The sequence below is a fragment of the Plectropomus leopardus genome, chromosome 2 (assembly GCF_008729295.1).
Source record: "Plectropomus leopardus isolate mb chromosome 2, YSFRI_Pleo_2.0, whole genome shotgun sequence".
NCBI lineage: Eukaryota > Metazoa > Chordata > Actinopteri > Perciformes > Serranidae > Plectropomus > Plectropomus leopardus.
This window is the reverse complement of record NC_056464.1, coordinates 12,374,857-12,390,134: the sequence shown is the minus strand read 5'-3', so window position 1 is coordinate 12,390,134 and position 15,278 is coordinate 12,374,857. Positions and strand designations below refer to the sequence as shown.

General features: G+C 40.9%; 1 protein-coding gene across 4 annotated transcripts in view; it reads right to left on the bottom strand.

The window, feature by feature from the left end:
- Positions 1–15,278, bottom strand: part of acap3b (ArfGAP with coiled-coil, ankyrin repeat and PH domains 3b) — a 76,140-nt gene that overhangs the window by 4,249 nt on the left and 56,613 nt on the right. Inside the window, exons 11-24 of one of the 4 annotated variants that reach the window (XM_042501170.1) lie at positions 11,426–11,538; positions 10,924–10,975; positions 9,846–9,946; positions 9,530–9,641; positions 9,200–9,432; positions 8,770–8,839; positions 8,522–8,616; positions 7,677–7,897; positions 7,462–7,554; positions 7,129–7,230; positions 5,868–6,091; positions 5,301–5,410; positions 4,127–4,237; positions 2,895–2,956 (exon numbers count right to left, since the gene is read on the bottom strand). In XM_042501170.1, coding sequence (XP_042357104.1) covers positions 2,895–2,956; positions 4,127–4,237; positions 5,301–5,410; positions 5,868–6,091; positions 7,129–7,230; positions 7,462–7,554; positions 7,677–7,897; positions 8,522–8,616; positions 8,770–8,839; positions 9,200–9,432; positions 9,530–9,641; positions 9,846–9,946; positions 10,924–10,975; positions 11,426–11,538 — 1,699 coding nt within the window. Of the gene's footprint in view, positions 1–1,602; positions 2,957–4,126; positions 4,238–5,300; positions 5,411–5,867; positions 6,092–7,128; positions 7,231–7,461; positions 7,555–7,676; positions 7,898–8,521; positions 8,617–8,769; positions 8,840–9,199; positions 9,433–9,529; positions 9,642–9,845; positions 9,947–10,923; positions 10,976–11,425; positions 11,539–15,278 lie in introns of those variants that run through there. The other 3 variants (XM_042501178.1, XM_042501185.1, XM_042501192.1) reach the window with 3 other exon arrangements.

Here is a 15,278-nt window from a genome sequence, read left to right as displayed (position 1 = left end):
CCTTAAAAAAGTCTTTGGCAGAGGAAAATAAACCACAACAATAAAAAAAATAAAATAAAATCACTGTTTGTAAGGTTTTGTGGAAACAAAAAAAGGAGACAGGAATGAGAAAGTCACCACAGAATTGGCCCGTGGATGGAAAAATGGCACAGAGGTGCAAAAAGTAAGATATTTCTGACACCAGAGGGGTCATGGTGGTACATGCTTATTCCACAGGACTGCACTGCACGACGTGATCAAACCATAGAAAAATATTTTTATCATGCTCAGAATGCAAACGATGTTGAACTTCCTCAAAATAAATCCTGGCAAAGCATGCAGAGAATGCTGCAAGCATTAACCAGCGACAGAAGCCAGATAAACAAGTCCTTTGACCCCACAAGTGTGTAAGCTGTTCTTAAGAAATGTGCTACTTTATCTCATCACAGGTATGTGGCATGGATGAGTATTTACAAAAAGGTGGAGATGTCATGATTAACCTTTGTTTTGTAAAAGGAAGTGAAAAAGAAGAGTTTTTCCAGACGGACAGGTCACCTGAAAAATGTAAATATGTACTTTTCCTCTTACCTGTCATGCAATTTATCAATCTAGTTTGCTTTGGTGTGAGTTGCCAAGTGCTGGAGATAAAAGCCATAGAGATGTCTCCATTCTCTCCAATATAATGAAACTAGATGGCACTCTGCTTGTGGTGCTCTGGCACCAAAAAAATAAATTTAGAAACTCAACAGCAATGTCTCTTTCCAGAAATCACAACGCGGTAACTCAAGATAATCTACAGACCCTGTTGGGCGCAGTTTTATGTAGGAACTATATTCTGTCTACGAAACTAAACCCACCAACCATATCACAGAATGGATGGAAGCGTGCATCTACTCATGAATGAGAGGCTCGTGCTATCGTAAACATAAAGAGCATCTTCCTTTGCTGAGCTGTAAAGTTGGCCTGGTGGTGCTAGATGAGCTAGAGGTAAATGCATGTGTCTCTCTGCACAGTGATACAGTTGGCAAGAGTAGTTTTGGTATAAAGAAAATAGTTCCGACATGAAATTGCTCACAACAAAGTCTGTGGATTATCTTGAGTAATCAGGTTGTAATTTCTGGAAAGAGACATTGCTGTTGAGTTTTTCAGATTTGGGGGTATATATATTTTTGGGGGGCTTTGAGCAGCACAAGCCGAGTGCCATCTGGTTCAATAATATTGGAGAGAAGGCAGACATCTCTATAGCAGACACCTCCAACACTCTGCAACTCCTACCAAAATAAATCTAGATTGATAAATTGTACAACAGGTAAGAATTTTTTTTCTTTCTTTTTTTTTTAGGAGGAAGTGTCACTTTAAGGGTGAGAAGTAAATCCAGTTCTACACACTCCCTCACTTCTTCCTCCTCTGGTTTGTTTGCTGCACATTGCCTTCTGAACTTAGCAGGTTCACATCCTCATATAGTAAACAACAAATGACTGCAATGAATACAATTAAATGGTACAACGTAACTAGAATTCCCAAAGATATAAGCTGGTAAAATCTCTTTCAGTGGTGTGTTTGAATGCCAATAGTCATAGCAATGTAAGGCTGTTCCAAAGGGAAAATGAAAGCAAAATGTCTTTTATGAGTTCCAAAGACTTCCTGCCATAAATTCAAAGTAATGCTTTAAGATTAAAATGACAATCATTAACAGAAATGCAGACATAAGCTGCACCCAAGAATGCATTGCACTGGTCCTCTGGGGAAATAGACATAAATAAAAAGACAGAAATGAAACAGACAATAGATAGATAGACAACTCGACAAGACAAGAACAATGTAAAAACTAACTTAATGAAAAATGTAAAAAATTATAATACTGTAGATGGGAAAAGTGCACAGTTTCTTTTTTTTCCTTTACATAATGTATCATAATATTATTTAACTCTGTCTCTCAGTATTCTTTAACACATGCACTCACTTGCTCTTCTGTCCAATCACTCTCTCATTCACTCAGGTCACAAAGTATCTTACAAAGCAGGCAAGGGTCTCTTCTCCACGAGCCCTTCAGTAATTTTGTCACAGTTTTACTTTAAATTTCCCTTCCTGACCCCTCGTTATACACAGTAAACTACCCTGCCCAGCTCTACTGTAGCTTGTCAGTTGCTCTTTTTCTTTACGTAATGGAACAAATACCATTTTTTCACCTCATGCCACAGCACATAGTTTAAAGATTACCCATATAACTTCTAAATATGCATATTTACATCTCTGATTAAGAAGAGATGGGTAAGTTGGATGTCACACAGATGGTCTGGATAGATATAAAGTGTAAGGGGGATTAATGCAGCGAAAGTCTTCAGAGGTAAGAGCTGTTAGGCAACAGTAAACCCACACCCTCAATCAAGAGGTTATACCATGTTATGATATGTTAGGGGTTATCCCTGTTAGCGAAACACCAAAAAGCAGATGTCATTGTAACTGTGTGTGTCATGTAGCTAGCATAGCGTGGGTGGTGCCAAGTAATGGCAAGCAGAAACATAGTGGTGATGCAGAAACATGGAGGTGGTGACTGTATTGTCAGTAGAGTTAAAAAGGTCCATCAGGGGATTCCCCATGACACAACGTCACGCGCAAGTGGTATGCTCCTCTCTCCTCAGACAGCCTCAAGAAGTTGCTCATAAGCCTAGATCTACGTAAGTAACAGACTCTAGATCAGTGTCTAGGGGCAACTTCGTCTACATGACCATTTTAGGTTCCTGTTCAGGAGGAATATACAGTATACATAGTTTATATATATAAATAGAGAGGGAGTATGAGCTTTGCCCCTGAATACAGAATTGACCACTAGCACTCGTCTATGGTGAGGCAGATGAATTCCTGTATGCACTTCCTATACTGCTGTTCAGTGGGGCTGCTGCTGGGGTATTGACCTGGTTGACCCAAGGGAGCCTCCGCCTCTCGCATCTCTTCGTTCATCCGCGCTAGACGTAATCTGGAGGAGGGAAGAAGGAGACAGAGGCAGAGGGTGACAAGTGATAAACGAGAGGGGACACACAGGGAAGCAGAAATGAGAAATGGAATAGTAAGAGGACAAAAGGTGGGTGAGAAAAGTAAAGGGAGTGAAAGGATTGAGATGTAGACGGAAATGTAGTGAGGTGGTAAAGAGTGGCGAAGGAGATAGATCACAGTGGAGAGAAGAGGACGAGAGAAGGGAGGAAGAGAGAGGTAGACAGTGTAAAAACAACAATGAGGGATACATTTTAGACAATAAACAAATATAATTCAATCCTATGAAACAATGTTAAGATAATAAAATGAGAAGTTTTTTTTCTTGAATTTGGAAATAATTGTTTGGAAACAATAATAAGCTTTTTCTACCACATTTCAGTTCAAAGCTCCAGGAAAAGCTAATAAGGAGATTTTGAGTGAGGATGATGTTGTGCGTTAAGTCATTTTTATTACATTGCAAGCAGTCTAATCCTTTAGTTTTTGTCAATTATAATCTCTATACATAGATTTCTTTATAGGTTTTCAAAATCTGTACGCACTGGGGCAAGAATTTAGTATCGCAGGCCTTCTGGTTTCCGTTGTACTTGTTGTTGAGTGGTACTGACCAATCACGTTTGAGCAGGATTTTGTTGCCTAAATGTAAACAAACAGTCTGTGTAGAAAGCAAAAGACGTGGAATGCATTGACTGAAATGCAATGCAAATACTTGTTTTAGTCAAAATTTTGTCTGAATCAAATCTGGCGTCTCATGGTCCTTATTAAACTGTAAACAATGACCGGCACACAGACAAGGCAGTCTTCGCCCAGATATCCGCTGGCTATACGAGAACCCCTGAAACACTGGCCATTACCCCTAGAGGCTTTATCTTTGTCAGACTTATGGCTGATGGGTTCTAAGATTGTTTTATTACTAACATGGGATGTTAATTTTAATACTAAAAAAAAACTGATTATAAAATGTCTAATTTTAAAACAAAGGATTAAAGACACTTGGCCCCAATTTACTAAATAACATTTAATTGACTACTTTTCATTAGTCAACAAGTATTTTTTAACCAACAATTCTCAAACACGAACGGTTTACGATGTTTAATGTCTATGAGAAAGTTGCCTAAAAAATATATTTGGTCTAAGAAGAATTTAGGTCACTCACAGGGTGACAATGTCTGCGTTGGCAGCTTGGACAGCGATGCTCAGGGGGTCGTGACCTTGCTCATCCACCTCCGTCTGCGATGCTCCTCTCTTCAGGAACAGACACACTTGACTGTACAAAACAAGATGCAGAGAGAAAGGAGGTGAATTATGAAAGATCTTACTGTATGTAATGGGAGAGTACCATGGAACAGATAGCAGAAAGATCAGGAGAGCAGATAAACTGTGATGTATTTCACTGATGTATTTACACATCAGTGGAGTGGAGTTTAAGTACCTCAGGGTCTTGTCCACGAGAGAGGGAAGGATTGAGCGGGAGATCGACAGGCGGATCGGTGCAGCATCTGCAGTAATGCGGACTCTGCACCGATCTGTCGTGGTGAAGAGGGAGCTGAGCCAAAAGGCAAAGCTCTCGATTTACCGGTCGATCTTCGTTCCTACCCTTACCTATGGTCACAAGCTTTAGGTAGTGACCGAAAGAACAAGATCGCGGGTACAAGAGGCTGAAATGAGTTTCCTCTGTAGGGTGGCTGGGCTCTCCCTTAGGAATAGGGTGAGAAGCTCAGTCATCCGGGAGGAGCTCGGAGTAAAACTGCTGCTCCTCCGCGTTGAGAAGAATCAGATGAGGTGGCATGGGCATCTAATAAGGATGCCTCCCGGACGCATCCCTGGTGAGGTGTTCAGGGCACGTCCCACCGGTAGGAGACCCCGCGGAAGACCCAGGACAAGCTGGAGAGACTATGTCTCTCACCTGGCCTGGGAACGCCTCGGGATCCCCCGGGAAGAGCTGGACGAAGTGGCCTGGGAGAGGGAAGTCTTCCCTGCTTAGGCTGCTGCCCCTACGACCCGACCCCAGATAAGTGGTAGAAAATGGATGGATGGATGGATGGATGGTATTTACACAAGGGTGACTGAATCTTTTTCCCATATCCATGTCTTTCCACTCCAAACTTCAGCTTCCAATTATAAGCCAAAAAAGACCACAGTGTATGACGTGAAAAAATTGTCCGTAAGAAGTTTTAGTTAGTGAATTGTTAGCTTATACACCTGAGTGATTTTGTTGCATTTCATTTTCACTACATTCAGGCTGGAACATGTACCAGGAGTCACAAAGAAGCACAAGTAAAAGCAAACCACTTGCAACAACTTCCTCTTGCTTTGCAGATGTTTCTTACCCAGTGTGTCCCAGGTAGGTGGCGTGGTGCAGCGGGCCTCTTCCTCTCATGTCTCTCTGGTTCACATCGGCTCCGTTCTGTAGCAGGAACTCACATGCTATCAGAGAGCCCTGATAGAGAGACAGAGAGTATTGATTGCGTCATTTTATATGCTCTGAGAAGTCTTCTTATTAGTATTTTAACACTACCGAAGCCAGTTTTGTTAGTGCCTGGTGGTTTGTTTAGAATTTAAATAGTTTCGTTTTCCCCACCTCAAAACAAGGAAGAGTCATGCGATTAAAAGCTGTAGACATTATGTTCAGAGGGGAGATTTTCCCTTGTTTTTAATTGTTTATGGCACTGGGAGTTTATGGATGTGTTTATGCGTAGTTAAAATCTGTGGACAGCAACTTCAGCAGATTATTTTTTTTAATTTTTAACCCTGACAGTCTATATAATTATGTAATATCATCAAAACTGCAGTTGAATCATATAAAAGGTGCAATAAATCTATCTAAACTCTGTATTTGTTTACACCCTCACTTCCAGCTAGATCTAACTGATAACCATCTGAACAAAGTTTCTCACCCCGATCACAGCCTGAATGAGTGGCGTCTTCCCTTCCTCCTCCTCACTTGCAGCATGTATGTCTGCACCGTGTGCCAACGCCTCTGCCATGAGTGGCAGGTTGTGTAAACGGGAGGATCTATGGAGGAGCGCCCCGGGGTGTAACTCCCTGGGGTCTTCAGGGTCGGAGGGCACTTCCTGTTCGATCTCCACCTCACCACTGGAGGACTCCTCTGACTCCTCCTCTGAGGGAGGAAAGGTAACAAGACAATTTAGGGGATGACACCAGTGTTCTTTATGTTAACTCTTCAGGCTGCTCCTGTCCTTTGCACAACTACTGTCAATACACAGTGCCAGTTTTAAACAATGTCAAAAACAAATTGTTAAATTTTGACAATTCATAACAACAACAGGTTTTTAGTAACTGCTTTAATTCATCCTATTGTACCAAAGTAAGTGCTCATCTGTGCACACTTTGAAAGATGTCTCAGTGGACCAGGAAATGTTTAAAAACTGAATGAATCTTTCAGATTGACTGGGCAGGAAATGGATAGGAATCACACCCACATTTATTTTTCTTGCATGCCTCAAAGGTGAATAAATAATATGAAAATGAAGAAACTTCTTGATAAATCTGAGTCATAGGGTGACTGTGTTCTTTTTGGGAATTACTGAGCACGCACCTGGATAAATGATACCTGGATAATACTGTATGCAATGTGTGACAGTTGGTAAACAGATGTCTTAATGGTTTTGCTGTTGTTAAACACAGTCACCAATGACTTCAATTTATTATGAATTTTCCTTGTTTTTGGATTCTTCATTCACCGGAGGCATGTGAAAAATACAGTTTTGACATTACAATATGCATATTCAAAACAAAATACATCACATGTACAAAATACAATGCAAGTAAACAAAAGTAAATGTAATAGATCTTTTTTCAAAGCAGATATTTTGACATACCACAGTAGGAAAAGCATAGGTGTATTTAATATGAGTAATGCTGCATTCCTCGTGGGTGAGGCTGTGGTTTGTGCACGCTGGCTCACTGAAATAGGTTATTGGGACACTTGGAAATTAGTCAGCGTTATTGTTATCAATTTCACCTGTGCTTTTTCTACTATGACAAGACAAAATTTCTGGTGTGAAAAAGCTCCATCACCTGAGTACTACATTGCATAGTGATAGCTGGAAACGTTTAATTGACACCGGTGTTCTGTTTTACCACAAAAACTCCTTGATATTCTCAACAATATGATATTGTTTCATCAACACACACCTTCTTCTGTGACACTGTCCACCACCGAGCCAAAAACTAGGATGTCTGTGCTGCCGTCAGTACTTCCTCCTAGGCCGCTGTCGCTGCTAAGACCTGCAGGGCCAAGCATCGCCAAGCCACGGACACGTTAATCATTACACAGCACATACTTTCATTACTACTCAAACACTCACTTCCATCACTGGTAGGACTGCACACTACATGGAAAACATGTCAGAAATGTGTGAGTTCTCTCTGTCACAGTGAGGAACTTTTACCTGCACTTTACTGTAAATCTATGATAACCTTGCAAGTACATTGTGCATGTATGTACTGACAGTTTGATGGACTTACTGCGAGGACCAGAGCCAGTGTCAAAGTAGGAAAACAATGAGTCCAGCTCATCTGGACAGAACAGGGAGTCCCGGCGAAACTTTGCTGCAGCTGCTGCCAAAAGACAAAACATCACAACAAGATTTCAGTCTTGGCTTAAGAGGTTTACACATATCTTGTAGCTCTTGATTTCATGAGTCTTTCGCTCTGCGGAAAAGTCAGTGCTCTGCACTGACCTGCTGAGAGGTTTGCGGGTGAAGCGCTGCCCGGCTCGTAGCGGTGGTATTTCCTGCGGGCCTTGTTGGGGGCCCGAACAGAGCTGTTGTGTCGCTGGCACTTTTTCACCGTCCAGGGCCGGGATTTTCTTTCACCCTCTACCAATGCCTCGCTCCCACTCATCTTCTTAAGGAAGCGCTTCTCCACATACTTCGACTTGATCCAGGCTTCTTTCTCCTGTCTGGAGGTACATGATCACAAACTGACAATTTTAAATATTTGGAGACATGACATAAACAAATAACTGGGTGTAACCTGGATTGACTCATGCGGTTAAATAAGATGGTGGAAACTGAAAGATGGATTCAGACTCTGTATAGATGAGATTTTTTAACCTGTTTTTGTGATTTCAGTCGCCAAAAGTATTTGCCAATTGAAGGAACACATTTGCCAATTTTCAACCAGGTATGTCTCCATGGTGGGGGGACTTCCTGCCCAGGCTGTGAGCACAAATCTGCCATGTCATTTTGTGTTATCAATGACATGTTTCCCATGGCAGACAGATGGGGAGTTCTGAGGTGCTGCCAGCTGCGCTGAGGCACAGACCTGGTTGAAAATCAGCGGAGTATCCTTTACCCCTTTGAAACCTGAGCAATTTAGTTTATTTCCTTAAAAAAATGGGGAGAAGGCAACATCAACTTAACAAGGCATGGCACAAATAGCAAAAAATTAGTAAAATAAATAAACAAATAAATAAACAAGAAACAAAAAATAATAATAGTAATACTAATACTTATACTACTACTAATAATAATAATGCATTAAAAATTACTTAAAAATAAGCAGAGCAGAGCAGAAGACTGACCTTGAACTGGATGGTCCAGGTTTTTTCGCTCCCAGCTCCTCACAGGCTCCCTCATAAATATGGTTGATCACAGTGTTCCCCAATTCACACATCAGCTAAACATTAGAGACAGACAGAGCAACATTTTTTATAAAACACTGAAATTGTTTTAGTAATGCATTAAAGGAATAACAAATGCAGCTCTGATGGGAGATAAAAGCACAGAACAGAGAGGAGAAGCTGTAGGCAAATGTGTCAGAGAAACGCACCTTGAGCAATTCTGGCTCCCATGAGTCTAAAGTCAGTGAACGCACTTTAGAGCAATGGACGCCTAAACTCCTGAAAGAAAACAAAGAGAAAAATAGAGTCTATGAAGAAAGTGAAGTGTAAAGAGAGTTTATATCTGACCACAAGATTATAGCACAATTTAACTCTTGCCCCCTTTATCAAAACTGCCTGAGGTAGCAAACTTTTTCTGTGTCTCTGCACTGGTGACTTTAAGTTTGTACTGTTTCACACACCCATGTTTTTAACTGCATCTAGTATCTTTCCTATTCACAACAGAGCTTTGATTGATGACTTGATGTAATGTCACATAAGGATGCTGTGACGAGTGTGGATGTTTTGAGCTGGCTAATTTCCAGCATCACTCTTGTTGAAGGTTATTTCAGCCTCCTTTGTACTGTTAAGTTCAGTTACCTGTGAATACCCGAGCACTCGATGCAAAGCAGCACTCCCAGATTGATGGAGGCCCAGCAGGGAGCTGCTTGGCCACAATCACAGCACAACTCATTGCCTGGTAGGCTCTGTACCCTCTGGAGGAGGCTTTCCCCGCCTCCTCGAACTCCCTTATCAGCCCTCTCCCCCCTCTCTCTGGGCTCACTGGCAGAGTCAATGCTGCTGGTGGAGGGCGAGGCTGTCCGGTCCAAACGCTGCAGAGACCCGAGAACAATTTTCAATATGAAGAACAGTCATTTGTGTGACGTCATGTGAACTTTGCTGTATGTGTATACATGCTTGCATACATACCTCAATGTAATAATTGTCGGCGATATCTTTGTAAGCTGAGGCGATGCTTGCCTGGACTGCCTGGATCCAAGCCTGTCGCAGCTTCTCAGACTCGGCCTGCAGCATACAGCTCCTGCAGGTTTGTAGAGGCCAGTTATATCATACATGCCCACCACTGTGATGCTTTAAAGCTGCATATTATGTGGCTGACTGTCAATGATGTAACAACTAATTAGCACAGTAAAAAAATCTAAGAAGGTAACATAACAGCAAATATTTTTAGAGAGGTTTAGTTTGGATAAAACTTTATCCTGTTGGGACAAAAACACACACTCACTTAGTGGGTGAAACCACCTCGAAGCAGAACCTCCTCTCATTATCTTCACACGGTTTGACAGAGCACAGCCTTAGATCCTCCACCACAACTGTCAAGGAGTCCTGTCATTGGTAGAGAGCAGCGTCACAATAACATTTCACTATTCAGCCTTCAAGCTATAAAATCGGGTCAGTGCACAGGCCACTTCTTCTTCACTAATATGGAAATTACTCAGAAATACGCCAATAAATCTAAACTGCCAAACACTGCTTTAATGTAGGTTAGATTCAGTGTTGAAATTAGAATTACTGCCTTGCGGGTGTATGCCTCCGCAAACCAGTCAAGTAGCTGGCACAGTTTACATCTGTGTCTGTGCAGACTCACGTTATAGCCATTACAATGCTTCAAATTCTGCTGCAAAGAAGCTCAATTTTCTAAAATGTGGATACTTCACACACATCTCCAACCCAGCAGCACAGAAGACCTACACAATCAGCACAGTTTCAAAGTGGACACCCAAAATTAGTGTCACCGATTCGGTATCTGACCAAATGTCACCTGGTCTCTTCCTGAGACATCATGTTGATATTGTCTGAAAGAGTGTTTCTGCTGGACTTTATGATGTCACAGTGAAGCTGACCTCTAACCTTTTGGATATGAAATGTAATCGCTTCATCATCTTATTCCCTCAGACATTTGTGTGAAATTTTGTCATAATTGCATATGGATTCATGTGTTATGGCCAAAAACATGTTTTGTGAGGTCACAGTGATCTTTGACCACCAAAATCTAATCATCATTGAGTCCAAATGGACATTTTTGCCAAATTAAAAGACATTTCTTCAAGGTGTTCTTGACATATTGCATTCATGAAAATGAGATGAATGCAAGGTCACAATGAGCTTGTACTTTGACTGTGAAAATCTGATCAGTTTATCATTGAGTCCAAAAGGATGTTTTTGCCAAATTTTAGGAAATCCAAACTCATTCATCAGATATTGTGTTCATGTGAATGGGACTGACCAACACCCCAAAAACAACATCCCCTGCCAAACGCATAAAAAAAAGTTGAATTTAAATGTACAAAATGAAACTGTACCTTGAGTTTCTTTTGATAGACCAGCTGGCTGTTTTGTATAGAAAACCACCGCCTAGAGGAGGGGAGAAGGTACGGGGTTAGACAGTTCCTATGAGAGGCACATAATCAATCAAATGTCTGCGTGCAGAAATTGGCCGTGCAAAGGAGAAAAGACTGTAGTGATTGACAGATCTATAGGTGAGAATCGATTGACTTGGAGGGCATTCTACTTTCTTATCCAAACCACTTTTTCATCCAACAAAAAAAAAATAAGGGAGTCCAAAGTTTATGTAATTAATCATGGCTCTTGTCATGTGGGCCCTGATCATTTGATGACGAATACTATACGACGAATGCTTTTCTTTTTTTTTTTTACCTTTTCTGTACAATACATGTGTTTTTATGGATATGTTACCCTACATTAGCAGTTTTGCATGTGCATTGATTCTCTCACTAACTTCAACTAGATTCTTATTGTTAAGTTTACTCTCTGTTATGCTCCCCCTCTTCACTACTCTTTTACCTGTTCCAGGTCTTGAATGCGTTGCTGGCCCTCTTGAAGAGGTAGCCCTCCATGACCACACCATTGGGTGCATCCACATTGAATTCCAGTTTGGGGTCATCATATGAAAAGTCCTATTGGGAAAAAAACATTGTTGCACAAGATAAATGTTAGTGTTTGGCTTTCTTTATTCTGCATGATTTCATTTTGTGTAATGAACTTCCTAAAACTGCATAGGCCAAGTTTTCATGAGTTGCACCTGCCCTGCAAAAACAGCACTACTGTCATCATCAAAAACAACAGATGTCATCCTTTCAATTCTATAAACTATAGCTAGTTTAATGATGGCTTTTTCCCCCTCCTTTTTTGTCTTAATAATATGCTTAAATGAATATTGAAAGAGTTAGTGTTGGCTGTAATCATTTGCAAAGAGTGATGAGGTACAAAATCCACAGTCCTCGTTCTGTGTAAAAATGCAGGTTAAAGTCCAGCCAAAGTGAATACAGGGCTGAATGCACTGCATAAATACTAGGTCTGTTATACTGTGAAGCAATACATATAAACATACACCTAATCAGAACAAGAGATAAAAGAGATAGGGCCTTATCAGCCCCACATACAGTAGCTGTGTGAACACACTGCTACTGCTCAACAAGTCCTCTGCTGCCTTTTCTTTCTGGCAAAAATGTCTATCCTCCTCACCACCTGTTCATTAGGTAACCTTTAAAGAAAATGTCAAATTGGTACCTCTGTACCTGTCAGCTAAGTGATTCTCTACTTTCTGATCTGTTTTGTCCACACAGAGTTGGATTTCCCTTTAAAGCCAGATGCCACCTGCTCAGTGAAGTGAAAAATAGAGATTTAAATGAGAGCTGAGGTTAGGTTTCACTATTGTTAAGGAGGCCTTTGGTTTGGGGCAAGGTAATACTGAGCATATGGCAAGCTGTGCACACAGGCAGACTACACACACACACACACACACACACACCCATGCTCTATGTTGTATATCCTTTCTTTATAAGATTATTGAATAATTCTGTGTTCTCTTTTGAGAAAAAAAACACTGAATGTATGATTGCACATTGATGTCATCATGCTCTTTCAACACCCTTTTGACATGGTTAAAAGTATTGAGATCTTTTCATTGATCATCCAAGAGGCCCAAACAATCACAATTAGCTTTTTTCCACTCAATATTGCTATAAATGTAAATTGATCATTTTTAGTAGATTAATGTAAATGGCCCAGAATCATAAAGACATAGACAACATGTGACACTGGTATGCCAGAATGTCACTTGCATGTATTTTAAGCAACATCTTGTATCATTTTTCCAGGTTTGTGACAAATAACTCAGGCTATAGTTTGATGTGACTCAACAGTCCTGCCACTTGCTGAGGGTGAGAGCTCAGAAGTGTTTCCTCCAAAGTTTTTAAACAGATTCAAAAGGACCATATGCAAATACAATGATAAACACATGCATCAAAGCCCCAAAGCTTGCCAATACTTACTGATAAAGACCAATATAGAAAGAAAGTTAAATTCATCAGCGTTGAGAAAAAGGAGACAAACTGACTGAGAAGATTTTCTTTGTTAAGTCCATCTGGAGTGTGGTTAAACAAAGCAATGATAACAAAAGTATTCATGAAAACTGACTCCAGGCTAAAGAAAACTAAGACAAAACGAAAGAAATAACATTCCTCACCAGAGTATAGTCCAGCCTGCCAAATATCTTCATCTTAACCACACTGACATCCAACAGCATCTTTACCTCAATGTCAACACATTAAAAAAACGTAATAATAAATAAATAAATAATGCAAAGATGTTTATCAGAGACAATTGTCCATCTCCAAAATATGAACCAGGTTATTAAATTGGAGCAGCGGACGAAACATACGCGCGCATCCCACGCGAGTTCAGATGTGAGACTGTCAGCCAACAGCAGCGCGCTCGTGCCGTTCCTTCACTGTGCGCCACCTGCAGACTACCCCCGGCCGCGTGAATGTGGCGCGAGCGCTCATTATCATACAGCTGTCACGGAGTCCTCGTGCCCCGCTGACCCCGTCGCGGCTGCCCGAGATCAAACATTTCATTTTTACGGCCGGGGCCCGAGTGAGCGGCCGTGCGGTGCCTCCTCCCTACCCTACACGATTTAAGGGCTCCCCTCGAGCTATTCTGAAACCCTGGGTTACATCCACAGTTTCTGGGGAGTCGGCTTTCCATCTGTCTGCGGCTCTGGACACTGTTCCTGCTTAATCAAGCTGACATTATTGCTCCCCAAACACCAGCCCGGAGCCCCCTCTTCCCACCTTAAATCAGACAGGGCTGTGGAGGATCGCAGCACACAAGTGTCCGCCGGCACAGGAGGCTGCAACAAGGCCCGAATCCAAACTATGGACCCAAAAAAATATTGATGTTGCAGAATTTAGCATTCGTTGATATGTCAGAATATGTCTAAGATGTCTAAGACCCTGACAGAGATGTTAATTCAACTATGGTATTTTTCTATTGTTGTATGTAAACAATAGACACATGTTTTAATAAACACATGTTTTATGTGCAATTTATTTGGATTTTTAACTTCATTCTACAATTTGACAGGAAATGTGGGAGGAGAACAAGAAAAAGGGCTATAACAAAGGTCCCAAGCTTAAATTGAACTGAAGAGATTGTGATGGTATGTTAGGACCACTAGACCACCAGGCTCCTTGCTTTTTAAGCCCCGATTCTGTACTGTGTAGGCTATAAGCCTGAACACATCTTCAGCATGTGCACATGTACACTATAATCTGTTTACTGTGAATATTAAGGTTATAGTCTAGTTATCATTTGAACTGACAGTGTTAAAATATAGTCTGCATTAATCCACATTTATCTATACAATGTTTCCTCTCTTTTTCTTACAGCGCTTGAATAGTTTTCTCTCTGTTTTTCGCTCCCTGTCTCTGTTTACCTCTCTCTGATTTGAAAAGTTGTACAGCCAAATGCTGTTACAATGGAGGAGGAGAGAGCTGAGGCGACAATCCCCCTGGGAGCCACAATGAAGTCCTGCACACATAAAAGACTGCTGTGAAAGAATAGAGAGAGGAGAAAGAGGGAGAATGTGAAGGGGAGGGGGTGGTCGAGGCGGATTTACCAAAAAACAGTGAAAGTAAAGAGCAACACAAAACGGAGAGAAAGTAAAGATTGTGAGATGGGATGCTTAAAATAATTTCTGACCTCTGAAAGAACTTCGATTTGGCTTAATGTTGGTGAGAATGTCATGGATGTCAACATGTCACTGATTTTAAATTTATATTTTAAGTGTTTACATATCCTCCAGCTGAAAAATAAGTTGCCCAATGTGACTTCAAATTTAGTCCAAACTACATTCATAATGAAGCTGGATCTTATTATTATCTGACTGCTGCAGTTACTTAATGGTCCATTAATAAAGGATGTGTACCATCTATAATTCACAAACTCCGCTGTCTCGTGGCTTTGCTTCCTGCACCACTGCATTTGCATACTACAGGGGCAGTTTTAAAAAAAAGAAGGGGAGAAAATCTGAAAAGGATCATGGCAACATTTTTTCTTGAATCATCTGATGATTTATTTCTCCTTCTCTTTCTGCCTTCAGGGTTTTTAGCATTTTTGTTTTTGGTTTTTCCACCAAATGCAATTACAAAGTAAGATGGTGGGAGACATAAAAAATATTGTTCTGTCTGACTTGCTGATGCATTATCACTGATTGGTTTTGACAATCGTCTAACCAAGATCTGTGCGCCTGGTTTCACATGATGCTGATGAGTCTGTTGAGAATATTTTTTTCTCACAGGTCTAGTGTTTCGACAGTGAAATTTGAAATGTCGAAAGATGAAGTTGTGATATT